Source organism: Oncorhynchus mykiss, chromosome 14 (genome assembly GCF_057628025.1).
Source record: "Oncorhynchus mykiss isolate SJ-2025 chromosome 14, ASM5762802v1, whole genome shotgun sequence".
NCBI classification, from domain to species: domain Eukaryota; kingdom Metazoa; phylum Chordata; class Actinopteri; order Salmoniformes; family Salmonidae; genus Oncorhynchus; species Oncorhynchus mykiss.
The window spans coordinates 4666088-4688383 of record NC_143035.1 but is presented as its reverse complement, the minus strand read 5'-3'; the positions used below and the strand labels follow the sequence as shown (position 1 = coordinate 4688383).

The window sequence follows — 22296 nt, the reverse complement described above, 5'->3', positions numbered from 1 at the left end:
CTGTAGACCACACTATTTACCAAGAGAGTTTTCATCTATATTCTTCGTAGCCGTCTATTTACCACCACAAACCAATGCTGGCACTAAGACCGCAATCAATGAGCTGTATACGGCCATAAGCAAACAGGAAAATATTGATCCAGAGGAGGCCCTTCTAGTGGCCGGGGACTTTAATGCAAGCAAACTTAAATTGGTTTTCTACCCGAGGGAAAAAAACTCGAGACCACCTTTACTCCAAACACAGAGACGCATACAATGCTCTCCCTCACCCTCCATTTGTCAAATCTGACCATAATCCTATCCTCCTGATTCCTGCTTACAAGCAAAAACTAAAGCAGGAAGCACCAGTGACTCGGTCAATAAAATGTGGTCAGATGAAGCAGATGCTAAGCTACAGGACTGTTTTGCTAGCACAGACTGGAAAATGTTCTGTTATTGATGAGTCCACCATCACAGTCACTGGCTTCATCAATACGTACATTGATAATGTCGTCCCCACAGTGACTGTATGTACATACCCCAAACAGAAGCCATGGATTACAGGCAACATCTGCACTGAGCTAAAGGGTAGAGCTGCCGCTTTCAAGAAGCGGGACTCTAACCCGGAAGCTTATAAGAAATTCCGCTATGCCCTCCGTAGAACCATCAAACAGGCAAAGTGTCAATACAGGACTAAGATTGAATCGTACTACACTGGCTCCAACACTCGTCGGATGTGGCCGGGCTTTCAAACTATTACAGACTTCAAAGGGAAGCACAGCCACGAGCTGCCCAGTGACACGAGCCTACCAGAAGAGCAAAATTACTTCTATGCTCGCTTTGTGGCAAGCAACACTGAAACATGCATGAGAGCATGAGCTGTTCTGGACAACTGTGTAGTCACGCTCTCCGTAGCCGATGTGAGTAAAACCTTTAAACAGGTCAACAATCACAAGGCCGCAGGGCCAGACGGACTACCAGGACATGTACACCGAGCATGCACTGACCAATTGGCAAGTGTCTTCACTGACATTTTCAACCTGTTCCTGACTGAGTCTGTAATACCAACATGTTTCAAGCAGACCACCATAGTCCCTGTGCCCAAAAATGCTAAGGTAACCTGCATAAATGACTACTGACCCGTAGCACTCATGTCTGTAGCCATGAAGTGCTTTGAAAGGCTGGTCACGGCTCACATCAACACCATTATCCCAGAAACCCTAGACCCACTGAATTTGCATACCATCCCAACAGATCCACAGATAGTCGTGAAGAGGGCACGACAAAGCCTATTCCCCCTCAGGAGACTTGGCATGGGTCCTCAGATCCTAAAAAAGTTATACAGCTGCACCATCGAGAGCATACTGACTGGTTGCATCACCGCCTGGTATAGCATCTGGCCTCCCACCACAAGGCACTACAGAGGGTAGTGTGTACGGCCCAAGCTTCCTGCCACCCAGGACCTCTATACCAAGCGGTGTCAGAGGAAGGCCCTAAAAATTGTCAAAGACTCCAGCCACCCTAGTCATAGACTGTTCTCTCTGCTACCGCATGGCAAGCGGTACTGGAGCGCCAAGTCTAGGTCCAAAAGGCTTCTTAACAGCTTCTACCCCCCAAACTAAAAGACTCCTGAACAGCTAATCAGATGGCTACCCAGACTATTTGCATCCCCCCCCCCCCCTCCTTCCTCTCCCCTCTTATACGCTGCTGCTACTCTCTGTTTATTATTTATGCATAGTCACTTTAACTCTACCTACATGTACATATTTCCTCAATTACCTCAACTAACCGGTACCCCCCGTACATTGACTCTGTACCAGTACCCCCTGTATATAGCCTCGCTACTGTTATGTTACTGCTGCTCTTTAATTAGTTGTTATTTCGATTTCAGGTTTTTTACTTACATTTTTTTTAGTCAACACTTAATTTTATTAAAACTGCATTGTTGGTTAAGGGCTTGTAAATAAGCATTTCACTGTAAGGTGTGTTGTATTCAGCCCATGTGACAAATAACATTTAGTTTGATTTGTATCCTCAAACTTTGGTATAATACTATTCCCATAATCTCCATAATCTCCATACTGTTCCCTTTCAATTGGTACCATGGGTATGCATATGCTTTTCATATTCCTTCTGTAAGAAACAGTTGAATTTAGTCCATATAGGACATTCCCACGAGCGTAAAGGGTTAGTTGTGACAGGAAAGATTATGAATTTCAGCAAAGTCATCAGTCAGAGTTCACATTTTTTCATAGCACTGGCTTCTTGTACTGCCAAATGTCTTACGTGGGTACAATTTTTCATGTATAACCCGTCCCCGGAAAAGTAAGTCACTCTCTGTAAAGAAACATTTTAGTAGAAAGGGAGTGAAGTTATATGTGAGGCGCTCTGATATCACTGACAGATGTGATAAATCACGCTAGAAGACATTAATAAATAAAAAAATCTGTCCAAACAATGTCTAATGTAAAACTCAGCCTTTCTCTGCCTTTTCTCTGCTGCTTGAGCTGATAATTATTTGCCAGTCCATCCCCGGGGTTCGTTTTTTTTTATCAATGGAGATTTTGACAGCTTTGTTAGGCGCATTACTATAGGGATTCAGCACCACGGGCTGGACACATGCCTGGATGTTTCATCGTTTTTCATTCGGCAATAGGTTTCAATCGAAGTCAGCTTATCAGGACCACATTCGCATGAGCTGAATTAATACTCTCATTGTCTACGAAAGCAGTCTCTAAAGCTTTGCTCCAAAAACCAGCAATCACGTGTAGGCTACACTGGAAACACGTTATTAACGCATACTTCTGATACCAGCTATAAACCTATTATGTCTATGTCATGTAGACAAAATTATGACCAGGTCAGGAGGGTAGTCAAATCAAATCAAAATAAATTGGAGTAGTCACATGCACCGAATACAGTGAAATGCTTACTTTCGAGCCCCTAACCAACAATGCAGTTTAAAGAAATAGGGATGAGAATTAGAAATAAAAGTAACAAGGAACTAAAGAGCAGCAGTAAAATAACAATAGCGAGGCTATATGCAGGGGGTACCGGTACAGAGTCAATGTGCAGGGGCACCGGTTAGTCGAGGTAATATGTACATGTAGGTAGAGTTATTAAAGTGACTATGTATAGATGATAACAACAGAGGGTAGCAGCGGTGTAAAATAGGGGGGGGGGGGGCAATGCAAATAGTCTGGGTAGCCATTTGATTAGATGTTCAGTCTTATGGCTTGGGGGTAGTGGGTCTATATGTAAGGAGTGCTCTTGTCATAAAAAAGCTCATGTTCTGTATGATGCTATTTCAAGGATATTTCCATAGAAACGGATCCTCCTGATAGGAAGCCTGTCACAGGATATCAAATGAGGGAGAACGTTGAGAAGGTAAGCAGGGAGCAGGGAAAGATGATGCCAGGGGAGGAAGCCTCTGGTTCCTGCAAAGCTGACCACAGGCATCCTTCCCCATGGATTCAGGGACATTAGCCTTCCAATACCATCACCATCCCTCACTCTGCCTTACGTGTATACTGTATGACACCTAGCAGCTACTACATGTGCCAACACTTCATTTAATTAAAGAGTCATGAATAATATCCAATGTGCACATTTCACATTGTATCCTGTATGTGTATCCTTTTCATTATGATGCTATCAAGGACTTAATCAGTATGTCTATCTACTTGGCTCAGACAGGTATTCCATTGATAATTCCATTCCATTGACTACCATATCCTTTTCAAGAGCACACGCGGTCATTTATGCAGTGTACTGTCCTTACCTCTCACTGCCGCTGATATCTACTTCCTCCATCACAGGCATCGGGCCCCCGGAACTTAGATTCATGTCCCCATAAATGCAGAAACTCCCTACGAGACAAGGAGGAATAGAGGTTACTCAGATAGGGCAGTTAGGATTTATGGTGACCTTACAGATATGCCCTGGAAGTTACTCACTGTCCCTAATTTTGTAAGGCTGTCAACAGAAATGTATTTTGAACATCTGCACATATTTGGGGGGGGGGGGGGGGGAGATTTCAAAAGCTAAAGATTAAGGAGACAAAAAAGTATTATTTAATTGTTGAGCATAACAGAAAATATGCCTGAAATTACACAACATACCAATAACAAATGCACTAAGAGGTTGTGAATGAAATCATTACATGCACCAACAACATTACACAAAGAATATAGCATTGGATGTAATGACTGTAATTAAAATGAAGTGCATGCAAGAATAGTGTAACTGATACTTATTATGCTTTAACTTGCCATAGTCATATAGGCTATTGGTTGCATTTCTTGTTGGGTCACATAATCCCATTTTGTTCAAGAAATTCATTGCGTTCACACCTCCTTTTGGGATACATTAATACAAAATGGCTGCCACATGGTCTATGCAGCAGACCTGAAACACTCCCAGGCAGGAGGAAGTGGTTAAAGCTGCAGAGATGACAATTGGGGTTCTGACTGCTCAGAATATGTGAATGAAAAGTGTCGTGTTTCACCTTTAGTGAGGTGAACAGCTTAACGTGTACATGTATCTGTACCCTCACTTGATATGTTTCCGATGTATTCCAATTTCAGAAATTGCCTTTTGGGAAATGGACAAGGGAATGTTGTATGAATCTCTATGGACTTCGAATGTGTTTTTATAATATGAACATCTTCATAATACAAGGTATTTAGAGTGCCTTCAGAAATGATTCACAACCCTTGATTTTTTTCCACATGTTGTGTTACAGCCTGAATTTAAGATGGATTCAATTCAGATTTTGTGTCACTGGCCTCCACACAATACCCCATAATGTCAAAGTGGAATTATACAGTATTTCAGACATGTTTACAAACAAATAAAACATGTAAAGCTGAAATGTATTGAGTCAATAAGTATTTAACCCCTTTGCTATGGCAAGCCAAAATAAGTTCAGGAGTAAACATGTGCTTAACAAGTCACATAATAAGTTGAATGGACTAATACTGTGTGCAATGATAGTGTTAAACATGATTTGTCAATGACTACCTCATCTCTGTGCCGCAATACACCCAGTCACTACAAAGATACAGTTTTGACTTAAATCGTCTGGAAAAATCTATCGCAAGACATGAAAATGTCTGTCTAGCAATGATCAACAACCAATTTGACAGAGCTTGAAGAATTTAAAAAGAATAATCTGCAAATATTGTACTATGCAGGTGTGCAAAGCTCTTAAGAGACTTACCTAGAAAGACTCACAGCGGTAATCACTGCCAAAAGTGCTTCTACAAAGTATTGACTTAGGGGTGTGAATACTTAAATTGGATATCTCTGTATTTCATTTTGAATACATTTGTACAAGTAAAAATGTACTCCATTTTGAATTCAGGCTGTAACACAACAAAATGTGGAATAAGTCAAGGGGTGTGAATACTTTCTGAAGGCGCTGTACATAATATATTATTATCTCCAGAGCAATAAGGTACTGTACTGTGTGTATGTGTCATTTATCTCAAGTTCATGTAATAATAGCAGTTTGATTACGGAAAACATTATGCAAATAGTATTTACGGAGATTAATTATGCTGTAGTTTACATTCTGGTGCTATTGCAATTCCTATAGTAAACTATTTTAAACGTTTTATGAACTTCGGTAGTGCTCAGATTATCATCACAAATGTATGAAACGGCTGTGAGCAAAACGATGATGCGTAACTACCAACTGGACATTGGACTCAGTGAATCCGAGGGATAGAAATCCTGCGATGGTCTGTGCATTTCATTGCAATTACCATGGGCCGGCTGGTTAGCCCAGAATTTAGAGCATTGGGCTAGTAACCAAACGGTCGCTGGTTCGAATTGCCGACCCGGCAAGGTTGACAAATCTGCCGTTCTTCCCTTGAGGAAGGCAGTTAACCCACAACAACAACTGCTCCCCGGGTGCCGATGACGTGGAAGTTGATTCAGAGGATAGGTTAAATGCAGAAGACACATTTCGGGTTGAATGCATTCAGTTGTGCAAGTGACTAGGTATCCCCTTCCCCACCTACAAGAGGTAGATTTAAGAGATAAAATGAAGTATTATTCTTTTTCTCTCATTCTGCCATTGGTGTTGCATTGATTTGACTAAGCCACTGTATCTGTGTTAGTTGAATAATTAAAATGAATAACCTTGTAATATTGTTGACAAAAGCACTCACCCTGTAATATTAAGAATTCTTCTCATTAACATGGAAACTATTTTTACTGTCGTTTATGTATGAGGCACTGATGTAAAGTCTGATTAGAACTGACAACGGATGACACATTTACACCTAGAGAGCTTATCTGATTCATTCTCCTTTGAGCCCCGAAGCAGCGGGCAGGTCTTGAAGAAGGGCTGTCCTGGGTGCAACGTATTCATAACGGACCATTCTGGTATATTTGCAACTCTGTTACTGTATGTGTTATTTGGTTTAGTATTAAATGATTTGTGGCAGTCATCAAGAAACGTCTGGCTCCACACCCAAACGCATCAGTTAGCATTACTGGGCCTTTGCCTTTCAGCACGAAAATGGAAATCTCTGATGTGCTTACACCTGGGAAAGAGATTGAGCATGGAAGCAATATTTACAAGGAAACATTGATGCTAATGGCTTTCTCAGGACCGTTATGGGACAGTATTGGGGAGGAGAAGCTCTTAGTAATAGCTGGAATGGAGTAAATGGAATGGTTTCGAACACATCACACACGTTGTTTCCATGTGTTTGATACCATTCCATTTACTCCATTCCAGCCACTATGATGAGCCGTCCTCCCCTCAGCAGCCTCCTGTGGAAGATATTGTGTCATTCACTGCTCTAGGTGGAGAGAGTACTCCAGTCGTAACTGTCCAGCGGAGGTCCTTGAATCCCTGCCCTCCAGACAGGGTGTTACTCTCGTACTCTCACAGGTGGTCTCTCTCCAGGCACACGGAGGACACAGACAGACACGCCACACACATACTGTACGTTGCGCACGTACACACACGTACACACACACACAGACGCACGCACGCACACACACACACACACACACACACACACACACACACAATGTCACACCACACAGGTATTCCATTCACAAGAATGGTCATCGCAGAACCAGCGCAATACGGTAGATGCACACCAGTCGGCATGCTGAAATTGTGTCAGCACTGCAGCACTGTTAAATCAGCAAAAATATACCAACACTGCTGCTAGTTTGTCTGACTGTCTGCACGGAGTCTGGATTGTATCAATTTGGAATAGAAAAGGTAGACCAGACAGGGTTTGTCTAGAGTTGCGTCACATACCAGTCTGCCCTTGTTTTCATTAGTGTGCTTGCTGAAAGCAAGAACCTTCTAGCACTCTTACATACTCAGATTATTTTTTATATTTATTCTGCTGCTTTAGCACTTAAACTGCTATCAACAATAAACATCGTTTAGACTGGCCCAACTTAGATTGCTTGAGAAAATCTTTTTGATACTATTTAAACGTATTTAATATTTAAATGAGCTCCCAACGCATTTCAATGGCAATAAAGGTGCCATAGACTTGAATGGTAAAAACTTTGAAATGCTACTCCTCTTGAACCGTTTAAGCTATCAACACCAAACCAAATTGAAATGTGTGGACTGACCCAACTTATATTAATCGTATACAGCTTTTTAATATTTAGACTTTTTGAACTATAAACGTTTTCAATTTGCACAAATTAACAGGTTTGAATGAGAACCATAGGAATATCGTGGCACAGTTGCAATTCAAAAGGGTCCTGCTCCTTGGCTAATTCATTTTACAAGACCAACTTTGAAAACGTTCAATTAAAATGTGCAAACATTTGCATATATTAACCCATCAACAATAGTAGTAAGTCTTGACCAGTTCAAGTTAGAGACGCCAAACCAACTTTCACATGTTCAGGCTAGCCTATCAATCAATCAATCAATCAATCACTCAATCAATCACTCAATCAATCAATCAATCAATATTTCCATCTACCTACCGTTTCAACTATAACCAGTCACTACCATTCCTACTGCAGTCACTATTACTACCATAACTACTTTCACAACCATAAATACTTTAAGACAAGCTAACAAGCACACCCATTTTCTTTAGGGAATTTCTAGTTAAACACACATTTTATTACTTTCAAGAGCATTTCTGAAAACTCTTTTTTACATTTTGATAAGTAAAAAAAAATCTGTATGAACCTAATTTATTTTACTTGCTTTGAGATCCAGTGATGTTATAATGTGTTTGTATAATTTCTTTCTTCCCTTTTCTTCACTAAAAAAAAACACATTTGGGATAAACTGGACAGCGTTAGCATGGAGCATTCTTTGACTTCATTACCCATCTGTCTGGAAAACTGTCAAATGTGTTTGATTACACAGTGTGCCCAAGCTACATTTTATTGCTTACATTAATATTTCAAGAACTGACAATGTGTAGCCATTTCATATGTGAAAGGTACGATAGAATTGGAACTTCTGAGAGGTGAGATCAGGGGTGTCAAACTGCTTAATTGCGCATCTTATAATATGCCCGTAACCAGATATCAAAAACTTTGTGAGGAACAGAGAGAAAGGCCTTTCATTTTAAGATGAAAACCAATTAAATAATGACACCCTTTCATCTAAATCCCCCCCATTCCCTTTTATAATGACGCATTTCAAACTAAGCAATATCTCATCCTTTGTCTCTTCTGAGATACACTGAGTTAAACTCCGACCTCTGTTAGCTGATGCTGGAATCGAGATGGAGCCCCAGCCACCTTGCCATCTGGCTCAGGTTTCCCCTAGCTGTGACCCTGTGGTTCAAAGCTTTAATCCCCCACCCTAATCAGGACCTTCTAGTGCCAGCTAACCTGACCTCTGACCTCACACTTGACACATTTTTCCAAATCATTTGACTGCTTCCTGTTCCTGATCTTAGCTATGACCCAGACAGCTTATCCTAGGACCTCTAGCTGATCTCTGATTTCAAGTGTCCCTTTTACTCACGTTCTATATTCATGTAATCACTATTAACAATTTTCAGATATTAATTTTAAAAAATTGCTTACCATGGTATAATGATATTTCATATATTCATCCTCAACAACATGAAGATACTTTACTTCCAACTTTCCCTTATCTAATTCTGTGCACTACAGCTGCCTTGCCAGGCACAGAGGGACCCATGTGTGTCAGGTATAAGCCAGCCTGTTGCTGTTTGTTGGGCGATACCAAAAAAAGCAGCATAATTTCAAGGGAGCTTCCTCATTATACAGAAAACTACACACACTTTCCCACTCCTCGATGGATTTGGATTTAATGATGGTCTTGGGGCTCCTCATGCTCTAACTTGTGCTCCTCCTGTCTCATATTTACTGAGTTCCCCTGCCTGTCACCAACGCCCTCAGCTCTGCTCTGGGCATGTGGATGCAGCCAAGTATTAAGAGCAATTTGCCAAACCATTAATAATGCACATCATGTGGATACAGTGTGCACCCATGCATCCAGAATGTGTCTTTATCATGCCAATACAGAGTTCTCAACACAGTAAATATCTTAATCACATTTTCCTGAAAATATGGAACAACTCATTACATTTCATTAGAAGAGTGTAATTATTGATTATGGCGTCAGTAGGCTAAACAACAATCCCAGTCATGTAATCTGGGAGAGATTACAGAGAGACATTTCTGCTGTGACTATACCTAAAAAAAAATACTCTCAGGTTGTTTATCAGCATGATATTGATTCACGATAATACAAGACATTATAATTATATTTTATAGATACTTGCACCCCAAATGTGAATAAGAAGAGCGGTTCAAGGGCATCGAATTGACTGCAGGTGATTTTATGAAGAATAAATAAAAACACATTTAGTGGCACTCTAAATATGCCTGAGTAGATATTAAGTACAACCTCTACTGTGATGGATGTCAAACTACTCAATAAAGCAAACACTCCGATTTGAAGTGATCACCAAATGTTCAAAATAGAAATAAACTGTAGTAGTGTGTTTCATCAGTATTACCTAGAGCTGCTATTAATTGAGAAGTCATCTGTTTATAGAAAACCAGCTGCAGGAGTAGGACCAATAAAAACACCAGACTTTCGAGAAGTGCCTTGAGAGGAATACACTCATTGTAGGGATCAATATTCTGACTCCGAGCTCTTTAAATTACATGGCCAAATATATAAAAGTCAAAGATGACCCAAAAGGTCACTGGATCGAATCCCCGAGCCGACAAGGTAGAAAAATCGGATGTCAATTACGGCTCATCACTATAGTAATACAGACTGTAGCAGGGTTATTCAACTCTTACCCTATGAGGTCCAGAGCCTGCTGGTTTTCTGTTCTACCTGATAATTAATTGCACACACCTGGTGTCCCAGGTCTAAATCAGTCCCTGATAAGAACTGGTTTCTAGGTCCAGAGTTGAGTTTTATAGTATACTGTATATCCCATTGACTGTTCGCACGTCAAAATGAAAGAAATCCAAAGAAAAGTAACATTAAAACAGTGAGGGAGTGCTAAAGTGATATACAGTGGGGTCCAAAATGATTGACAGCCTTGATAAAGATAAGCAAAAAATACTGTATAAAAATACAGTAATTAAAATGCTGAGCTATATTGTGTGTTAAAAAATTGGGAATGAGAATGCATAAGCAGCTAAAGAACCCCATACCTACTGTAAAATATGGTGTTAGATATTTTAGGTTAAGGGCTGTTTGTTTACACTGGTCCTGGGGCCCTTTTTAAGGTCAACAACATAATTAACTTTAGCTCTAAGCCTGGTTGGACATTTTAGCCAAAAACCTGCTGTCAGGAGGCTGAAACTTGGTCGCAATTAGATCTTCCAGCAAGACAATAACCCCAAGCACACTTCTTTTTTTTTTTATCCACAAAGATATTATTAATTGACTACAAAATCAGTTTCCGGACTTGAACCCCATTGAAAACCTGTGGTTTGAATTGAAGAGGGCAGTCCATAAGCCCAGATGAAAGATATCAAGGATCTGGAAAGATTCTATATGGAGGAATGCTACTAAGTTGGCCTACGATATCACTATAATGTGCTGATCGAGGTGGTCGTACAGTAACGTGTTAACAAGAGCACAGTACCGACATCACAGACTTGCTTAAGATAAAAGCGGAGGTAGAATGCCTTGTAAAGGTACTTTCATTAAACCACAATCTGACTCCTTCACCTCAGCACGATACAACCTCCTGTCTCACACTGATTAGAATGGATGCCATAGTTTTACAGCCTAACACCTGCTCCAATTTTACGATTCATTAACAGCCGTCTGGGTTCTCTGGTCTCTATTCAAGACCTCTGCGCAAAGTCCAAGGTCTCCCGGAATTTCTAGCATTTCCTATTCAGTAGGACGGTTCTATAGGCTATAGAGTGCCCATGCTCCAATTCTTTCAAAGCACGCCAACCACTATTGTGCTCCCTGACGGCACTGAGTTCTGAATGCAGCAATCTGAGGCACAGTCAACAACGGAAACAATAAACATCCCAGAAGGGTTAAGCATCTTTAATAAATGATGTATGCTGTCAGAGCATCTTAAGAGCCTGCACATTAAAGGTATAAAAATACTTGATTGAGTGAGTTGGAGTCCTAAAACCCCAACCTGGCATACTTTATTTATCCCATTATACTTTACGGCCCATTACATCAGTATAGCCATTTGAAAATGGCAGACATAGAGGTGCCCCTACACTGCCTGATGTGATATTACTGGGCCATATTCACAAGCATATAATGCCAACTACTGCCGCTGATTAGCGACTGTGAAAAAGTAACAAATATTACTTTTAGGGTCCATTAAGACACTTCAACAATTACATGGTCCTTTATTCAAAGGATTACAAATACAAGTGAAACGGGTAACAACAACTTCATAGAATTCATATTTGATATTCAGGATCAGGCCTTACTAGTCCTTAAGTTATGGTGTCAGGTTTTGGGAAATTCCTTGATCCTGTGACACATACAGTAATGTAGCCCACACTAACAATCAAATGAATAAAACTCTCAATAATGAAACCTAACTATATACAACACAAAGGAATATAATAAAGCAATAGGGTGCAAAGATGAATGAGTCAGTTTATTGGTGCCATAATCCTGGTACCCTTATGCAAGCAATACAAGTGTGGCATGACTATGTGACTGGTTTATAGACCTGATTAAAGACAGGGGACTAAAATGGGAGATTCATGTGGCCGTCTGTCCAAATGCCATGTAGTGTGCAGTTATAAATTCACGACCTAAAATTCCAAGATTAGATCTAATTCCTTTGGTAAGAGTTGGAAACTTGGAACAATGAACCAATGAAAAGTGAAAAACGCTCCAGCCCGTTGCTCTGTGCCAGCTGGTTGAACATGGAGTAGCAGGAACTGGAACAATAATAGCTTATGACAATGATGAAAAATGACAGACAACATTTTTAATTGATTGAGGACAGTTCGAAATGTACTGGGGGGAGGGGGGGGCTGGTCCAAATATAGGGAAGGGCTGTAAAACATTTTTTTTATTTTTTGCTTTGGGAGGGTTGTGTTTTTTTATTGGGCACAGGTGTCACACCCTGATCTGTTTCACCTGCCTTGTGATTGTCTCCAACCCCCACCAGGTGTCTCCCATTACCTCATGTGTATTTATACCTGCGTTTTCTGTTTGTCTGTTGCCAGTTCATCTTGTCCCATCAAGTCCTACCAGCGGCTTCCCTGTGCTCTAGTTTTTGCTTTTCCTAGTCTTCCCAGTTCTGACCTTTCTGCCTGTCCTGACCCCGCCTGCTGTTCTGTACCTGCCTGACTTGACCTACCTGTAACCTAAGCACATTTGAGATCACAGATCACATATATTGGCTATAGTAGGCAATATCATAGAAGTCAACAGCTATATCCATTTACATCAATATCATCGCAGTCAACAGCTATATCCATTTACATCAATATCATCGCAGTCAACAGCTATATCCATTTACATCAATATCATCGCAGTCAACAGCTATATCCATTTACATCAATATCATCGCAGTCAACAGCTATATCCATTTACATCAATATCATCGCAGTCAACAGCTATATCCATTTACATCAATATCATCGCAGTCAACAGCTATATCCATTTACATTTAATTTAGCAGACACTCTTATAAAGAGTGACTCATATCAATTTTCATACTTGTTTGTACTGGTCCCCCATGGCAATCGAACCCACAACCCTGGCATTGCAAATGCCATGCTCTACCAAATGAGCCACACAAGACCCACAGTCATATGGAAATGTTATGGTATTTGCTCCACTGGTTTTGTTGGTAGGCCACTCTGATAGGCCTACATTATGTTCAAATAGCCACAATAGCCTATTGGCCACTGTCTGAAACTTTAACTTAAAGCGGATACAGCCTCAGTGTTCACACAATCTGGGCACAGACGTTTAATGTCTATTCCACATTGGTTCAACGTAATTTTATTTAAATGACGTGGACGTTGATTCAAACAGTGTGTGCCCAATGGGCAGTTATTGTGCGCTGGAAGTTTCACAGAATGGAAATTTATGCTCACAAAACCGGTTCTGAGTATACTACTCGGTAATGTCTCTAGATAACAAGGTAGATGAAATTAGGGCAAGGGTTGCTTTCCAGAGAGACATCGGGGATTGTAACATACTATGTTTCATGGAAACATGGCTGTCTTGGGATATACTGTCGGAGTTGGTACAGCCACCGGGGGATTCTTTGTGCGTCGCGCCGACAGATATAAACATATCTCCAGGAAGAAGGGCGGGGGTGTATGATTAACGACTCATGGTGTAATTGTAACAACATACAGGAACTCAAGTCCTTTTGTTCATCTGACCTAGAATTCCTCACAATCAAATACCGACCGTATTATCTATCAAGATAATTCTCGTCGGTTAATGTCACAGCCATGTATATCCCCCCTCAAGCCGATACCACGACGGCACTCAAGGAAATTCAATGGACTTTAAGAAAACAGGAAACCATATATCCTGAGGTTATATTTATTGTAGCTGGGGATTTTAACAATGAAAATTTGAGAACAAGGCTACCTACATTCTATCAGCAAATTAATTGAGGCACTCGTGCTGGCAAAACTCTGGATCACTGCTACTCTAACTTCCATGATGCATGCAAGGCCCTCCCCCACCCTCCCTTCAGCAAATCTGACCATGACTCCATTTTGCTCCTGCCTTCCTATAGGCAGAAACTCAAACAGGATGTACCCGTGACAAGGACTATTCAACGCTGGTCTGACCAATCGGAATCCATGCTTCAAGATTGTTTGATCACTGGGACATGTTCCGGGTAGCCTCAGAGAATAATATTGCTTTATACGCTGATTCTGTGAGTGAGTTTATAAGAAAGTGCATAGGAGATGTTGTATCCACTGTGACCATTAAAACCTACCCTAACCAGAAACCATGGCTAGATGGCGGCATTTGTGCAAAAATGAAAGCGCAAACCACCGCATTTAACAATGGAAAGTTGACTGGGAATATGGCTGAATACAAACAGTATAGTTATTCCCTCCGCAAGGCAATCAAAAAAGCTAAATGTCAGTATAGAGACAAAGTGGAGTCGCAATTCAATGACTCAGACACGTGACGTATGTGGCAGGGTCTACCGACAATCACGGACTACAAAAAGAAAATCAGTCAAGGACATCGACGTCTTGCTTCCAGACAAACTAAACACCTTGTTTGCCCGCTTTGAGGATAATGCAGTGCCACCGACACGGCCCGCTACCAAGGACTGTGGGCTCTCCTTCTCCGTGGCCGACGTGAGTAAGACATTTAAAACTTCATTGGGATAGGGGGCAGCATTTTCACTTTTGGATGAAAAGCGTGCCCAGAGTAAACTGCCTGCTACTCAGTCCCACATGCTAATATATGCATATTATTAGAAGTATTGGATAGAAAACACTCGGCAGTTTCTAAAACTGTTTGAATGATATCTGTGAATATAGCAGAACTCATATGGCAGGCAAAAACCTGAGAAAAAATCCAACCAGGAAGTGGGAAATCTGAGGTTGGTCATTTTTCAACTCAGCCCCTATTGAAGATACAGTGGGATATTGGCCATGTTGCACTTCCTAAGACTTCCAATAGATGTCAACAGTCGTTAGAACGTTGTTTCGGGCTTCTACTGTGAAGGGGGGCTGAATGAGAGGGGAATGAGTCAAAGGTCTGGGAGAGAGCCACGGGCTCGTGACGCAGTCATGTGAGAGCGACCTGCGTTCCATTGCTTTTCTACAGACAAAGGAATTGTCCAGTTGGAACATTATTGAAGATTTATGATAAAAACATCCTAAAGATTGATTCTATACTACGTTTGACATGTTTCTACGGACTGTAACGGAACTTTTTGGACTTTTCGTACAACCTTTCCGGTGGACTTGCCCACGCCTCGTGAGTTTCGATTTGTTTACTAAACGCGCTAACAAAAGGAGGTGTTTGGACATAAATGATTAACTTTATCGAACAAATCAAACATTTATTGTGGAACTGGGATTCCTGGGAGTGCATTCTGATGAAGATCATCAAAGGTAAGTGAATGTTTATAATGCTATTTCTGACTAATGTTGACTACACAACATGGCGGATATTTCTTTGACTGGTTTGGGCTCTGAACGCCGTACTCAGATTATTGTATGGTATGCTTTTTCTGTAAAGTTATTTTGAAATCTGACACAGCGGTTGCATTAAGGAGAAGTTTATCTAAAGTTCCATGAATAATAGTTGTATCTATTATCAATGTTTATTATGAGTATTTCTGTAAATTGATGTGGCTTTCTGCAAAATCACTGCATGTTTTGGAACTACTGAACATAACACGCCAATATAAAATGAGATTTTTGGATATAAATATGAACTTTACCGAACAAAACATGCATGTATTGTGTAACGTCCTATGAGTGTCATCTGATGAAGATCATCAAAGGTTAGTGATACATTTTATCTCTATTTGTGCTTTTTGTGACTCCTCTCTTTGGCTGGAAAAATGGCTGTGTTTTTCTGTGACTTGGTGGTGACCTAAGAATCGTTTGTGGAGCTTTCGCTGTAAAGCCTTTTTGAAATCAGACACTGTGGCTGGATTAACGAGAATTGTATCTTTAAAATGGTGCAAAATACTTGTATGTTTGAGAAATTTGATTTATGAGATTTCTGTTGTTTGAATTTGGCGCCCTGCAATTTCACTGGCTGTTGGCGGAACCCCGTTCCCAGACAGGTTAAACGTGTTAACCCTCACAAGGCTGCCGACCCAGATGGTAGCCTCCTTCACTCATGCTGCCAAACATACCCTCGTAAAACTGACTATCCTGCCAATCCTTGACTTCGGCGATGTCATTTATAAATTAGCCTCCAACACTCTACTCAGCAAATTGGATGCATTCTATCACAGTGCTATCTGTTTTGTCACCAAAGCTCCATATACTACCCACCCTTGTGACCTGTATGCTCTCATTGGCTGGTCCTCACTACATATTCATCACCAAACCCACTGGCTACAGGTCATTTATAAGCCTTTGCTAGGTAAAGCTGCGCCTTATCTCAGCTCACTGGTCACCATAGCAACACCCACCCGTAGCACGCGCTCCAGCAGGTATATTTCACTGGTCATCCCTAAAGCCATCACTTCTTTGGCCACCTTTCCTTCCAGTTCTCTGCTGCCAGTGACTGGAACTAATTGCAAAAATCACTAAAGTTGGAGACTTATATCTCCCTCACTAACTTCAAGCATCGGCTGTCAGAGCAGCTTACCGAACGCTGCAGCTGTACACATCCCATCTGTAAATAGCCCATCCAAACAACTACCTACCTCATCCTCATATTTGCGTTTGTTTTTTTCTGCTCTTTTGCACACCAGTATTTCTACTTGGACATCCTCATCTGCACATCTATCACTCCAGTGTTAATTGCTAAATTGTAATTATTTTGACAACTATGGCCTATTAATTGCCTTACCTCCTTACTTCATTTGCATACACTGTATTCCAATTTTCTATTGTGTAATTGACTGTACGTTTTTTTATCCAATGTGTAACTCTGTGTTGTTGTTTTTGTTTCACTGCTTTGCTTTATCTTGGCCAGGTCGCAGTTGTAAATGAGAACATGTTCTCGACTGGCCTACCTGGTTAAATAAAGGTGAAATACATCTATTATTATTTTATTTTTTTAATCCCTAGCCGCGTCCTCATCGCATGCACAGACCAGCTGGCTGGTGTGTTTATGACCATATTCAATCTCTCCATATCCCAGTCTGCTGTCCCCACATGCTTCAAGATGGCCACCATTGTTTGTGTACCCAAGAAGGCAAATGTAACTGACTGTCGCTCCATAGCACTCACTTCTGTCATCATGAAGTGTTTTCAGTGACTAGACAAGGATCATATCACCTCCACCTTACCTGTCACCCTAGACCCACTTCTATTTGCGTACCGCCCCAATAGGTCCACAGATGATGCAATCTCCATCACACTGCACAAGAGGAATACCTATATAAGAGTGTTGTTCATTGACTACAGCTCAGCATTCAACACCATAGTACCATCCAAGCTCATCATTAAGCTTGAGGCCCTGGGTCTCGCCCCCGCCTTGTGCAATTGGGTCCTGGACTTCCTGACGGGCCGCCCCCAGGTGGTGAAGGTAGAAAACAACATCTCCACTTCGCTGATCCTCAACATTGGGGCCCCACAAGGGTGCGTGCTCAGTCCCCTCCTGCACTCCCTGTTCACCCATGACTGCGTGGCCATGCATGCAACTCAATCATCAAGTTTGCACAACGACGAGACAGCCTATAGGGAGGAGGTGAGGGCACTCAGAGTGTGGTGTCAAGAAAACAACCTCTCACTCAACGTCAACAAAACAAAGGAGATGATAGTGGACTTCAGGAAACAGCAGAGGAAGCACCCCCCTATCCACATCGACAGGGCAGCAGTGGAGAAGGTGGAAAGTTTTAAGTTCCTCGGCATACACATCACGGACAAACTGAAATTGTCCACCCACACAGACAGTGTGGTGAGGAAGGCGTAACAGCACCTATTCAACCTCAGGAGGCTGAAGAAATTGAGCTTGTCACCTAAAACCCTCACTTTAATAATGCCACTTTAATAATGTTTACATATCTTGCATTACTCATCTCATATAGATACATATACTGTATTTTATACCATCTATTGCATCTTGCCAATGCTGCTCAGTCATTGCTCATCCTTATATTTATATGTATATATTCTTATTCCATTCCTTTACTTAGATTTGTGTGTATTATGTCGTTTTTGTGGAATTGTTAGATTAATTGTTAGATTTTGCTGCACTGTCGGAACTAGAAGCACAAGCATTTCGCAATAACATCTGCTAACCATGTGTATGTGACCAATAACATTTGATTTGATTTGAATTTAATTTGGTCAGCGCCAAAAATGTGTAAGGGAACATTGGTCAGTAGCTGGCATGACAGCTCTGTATTGATGTTACACTGATCACTTTGAAAATACTCATCACAATATTAACCCATTTACACCCTATTTAGTACAATATCAAAATGCGCCACAGAACAAATTCTGTTTGGCATAAATGCATGACATTTTGTTTCAATATAGTTAGTACAAGTGTCTAGACAGGCCACATTGAAATAGTAATATTGTCTATCATACTTCCAGTGTCAATCAATGTTGGGATTTTGAGAAAATGGGAAAAAAACAAAAACATTTAAAAGACTTCAGCAAGCGTATTTTGAAATACAATTCAGAAGTATTGTTTAGAAGTATAGTTAGACCTGTTGTAATGATCAGATGTTAATAATTTGTGGTATATAGATTGTCCGGAACAATATACGTATACTGTATATAAAAACCATATCTAAAGAAATCCACACAAACTCGCTTTCACACACACACACACCCCTAGAGTAAATGCGTTGCATAGTATAGCTCTCCCCATCCCCATCATGTGAGATATTGATCACCTCCAGCTCGTGGTTTCAGCCAATCAGACTGTCCCTATGCACCCCACATTGCCCATGCACTGATCATGCATAATGTTATTGGTTAGATGCTCTTAGCTAGCCCAGCACTGGCCAGTGGGATCCGTTGCATACTCTCTCAAGCGCATACGTAATAACCGGGCCTAAACTGTATTTTTCCCAGTGTCAGAGCGTGGGTGGACATACGTGCATGGGATGTGTGATTACAAATTCCTGTGTGTGTTAACTCTTTGGCTGCTTTAACCAGTAGAATACGTAGAGCCGGGTCGCTCTTTTTCAAAATAAGAGACTGTAAACTGAGTCATTGTACAGTGTTTTCTCTCTTTCTCAGATATTAAACATGTTCACATCTTTTAATAATTGTCTCGACCAATATATATAAAAACAATATCTAAAGAAATCCACACACACTCACACATACTCCTAGAGGATAGCGTAAGCAAAGGTTTTGTTCATGTCACAATTTATGCATTCAAAAGGGGATTCAATTCATTATCTGAACTACCCACACTTAATCACACATACCACAGCAAAATGTAAACAAATAACAATTCTACAGTTCCTACAAACTTAACATTCAATCAAAGAAACCAGTCAGGACATCAGACTAAACAAGATTAGCTTCAAAGACATGTATTTGTAAATAAATTCAGAACGGTTGTGCTTTCCCACCAGGTGTTGCTTGTGTGTTTGTGTGTGTGTATATCTGTGTGTGTGTGTAAACATGTGTGTTTGTGAGAGAGAGATAGAGAGAGAGAGAGGAAGAGGGAGGATGCTGTATCATGCCTCTCCATTGACTTGTACTGGATTTGCTTCTGCTATATAATATACTCTATGAGTGTGTGTGAGAGAGAGAGTATGGGTATTTCTTTAGATATTGTTCATACACTGACTGTACAAAACATTAGGAACACCTTCTTAATATTAAGTTGCACCCCCTGTTGCCCTCAGAACAGCCTCAACTTGTTGGTCATGAACTCTACAAGGTGTTGAAAGCGTTCTAAAGTGATGCTGGCCCATGTCGACCCCAACGCTTCCCACGTTTATGTCAAGTTGGCTGGATGTCCTTTGGGTGGTGGACCATTCTTGATACACACAGGACACTGTTGAGTGTGAAAAACCCAGCAAGTGTTGCAGTTCTTGACACACTCAAACCCGGTGCACTTGACACCTACTGCCATATCCCATTAAACGGCACATACATATTTTGTCTTGCCCGTTCACCCTTACACATACACAGTCCATGTCTCAATTGTCTCAAGGCTTAAAAATCCTTCTTTAACATGTCCCCTCCCCTTCATCTACACTGACTGAAGTGGATTTAACAGGTTACATCAATAAGGGATCACAGCTTTCACCTGGATTCACCTGGTCAGTCTATGTCATGGAAAGAGCAGGTTTTCTTAATGTTTTGTACACTCAGTATATATACTGTTTATACACAGTACCAGTCAAATGTTTGGGCACACCTACTCATTCAATAGTTTTTCTCTATTTGTACTATTTTCTACATTGTGGAATAACAGTGAAAATATCAAAACGATGGAATAGCACATATGGAACCATGTAGTAACTAAAAAAGTGTTAAACTAAACAAAATATCTTTTACATTTTAGATTTGTCAAAGTAGCCACCTTTTTCCTTGATGACAGCTTTGCCCACTCTTGCACACCTGTTAATTGAAATGCATTCCAGGTGACGACCTCACGAAGCCAGTTGTGAGAATTCCAAGAGGGTGCAAAGCTATAAAATAGATTTTGATTTGTTTCACAAAAACTCACATTGTAGAAAAACGCTTTGACCGATTGTAAAACCTTCTTCAGATGTGTCCATCAGCAAAGCTCAGAGAACAAGGGCACCAAAGGAAATGATTAATTTCCGTTATGGACATGAATGGGTTAAAAATGATACTAATAGAGAGAAATAGTAATGGCATCTTTGTGTAGGCACTACCTTCGCCATGGTTCGTTGGACAGAGACTATGGAGACAATGAATGCCGTTTTTGGGGGGATAATAAGGCATGTGCTAAACAGGCTTAGGAGATTTTATACGTTTTGTTCTATGAGATAATCTTCCTCAGCTAACGTCGCTTTTTGTGATTTGCTATGAATTTATGTCATATAAAAAAACACAAAGCACATAAAGACTTCATAATTCATAAAGGTGATGTTAACTGACTGCTATTATCTCATAGAACAAAATGCATAAGATCTCCTAAACCTGTGTTAACCTCGGACGTTATTTCCAGCATTTATCTCATAAACCCCATTCCATCCCCATTCATTTTCCCTATGGAGATGGCTGAACGAACCAGAGGTAACTCACTTCCCTTTATGACTACAGGCTGGCGAGCTCTATACATTCACATAGTTTTATGTCACGCAGTATCCAGCTGAGTTAATTATGAATGTTTCTTTCCTGTTTTTTTTTTCCCCCTCACGAAACACTAACATTAGAGGTATTTCTGAAGGAACTCACCAAAAATAAAGCTCATTAATGCTTTATTTTAACTCTGCACACTAAACAATAGCTTTTCACCAGACACATCTATCAACATCATATCTGAAGATTACATTTTACGATAGTTAAATAAATAACTGCAAATAACTCACCCCCACGAAACTCTTTATGGGAGTTGACATTGGTCATGTGTCATCCTGAATAAGACTAGATTGAATTTTCTCTCAACATAAAGTCCCATAAACCTTTGTAAAGTAGGCTACAGTGCATATTTGTGATATTACTCAATGCAACACACTGGAGAACGAAATTGAGTTGAACAGTCCAGGGAGGACATAGCTATGTGTATTTCCAGAGGTCATGGCGTTGAGGACAGAGTGGCAGGCTTCTCATCCTGAGGTAATAAAGTGCTTCTCTACCACTGCCAGTATAAACTACCATGGTTTCGCACTTGCAGTGCATTAAGGGTAAACACAGCTCACAGTTTGCTGTCTGGGTTTCATGGACTCGTGTCTAAGTGTTAGGCCCGGAGCTTTTTTAGAATTTGTAAGGCCAAGGAATTCTTACATGAAATGCTTACTTACGTCATCCATCGTAAGTAAGCATTTCCCGGTAAATGACACACCTGTTGTTTTCGGTGCATGTGACAAATAACATTTGACTTGATTTGATGAACTGCCTTCACCGAGTGTAGGCCTTTTATGCATTGCACTTCTAAAAAAAAAAAAATAGGCTCTTGTAAAGTTTCTTGTATGTGAAAGGCAGGTTCTCAATAAGCAAGATATAGCATAGGGCTACCGTTGATATGGCGTTATAGGGACTGAAAAAAATAATTTGCCTATGTTTGGAGAAACG

General features: G+C 40.7%; 1 protein-coding gene across 2 annotated transcripts in view; it reads right to left on the bottom strand.

The window, feature by feature from the left end:
- Positions 1 to 22296, bottom strand: part of LOC110488581 (5-hydroxytryptamine receptor 4) — a 105865-nt gene that overhangs the window by 67359 nt on the left and 16210 nt on the right. For both annotated transcript variants that reach the window (XM_021560849.3, XM_090198180.1), the window contains exon 2: positions 3761 to 3848. In XM_021560849.3, the coding sequence (XP_021416524.2) occupies positions 3761 to 3825 (65 nt within the window). In that variant the 5' untranslated portion in view covers positions 3826 to 3848. The remainder of the gene's footprint in view (positions 1 to 3760; positions 3849 to 22296) is intronic.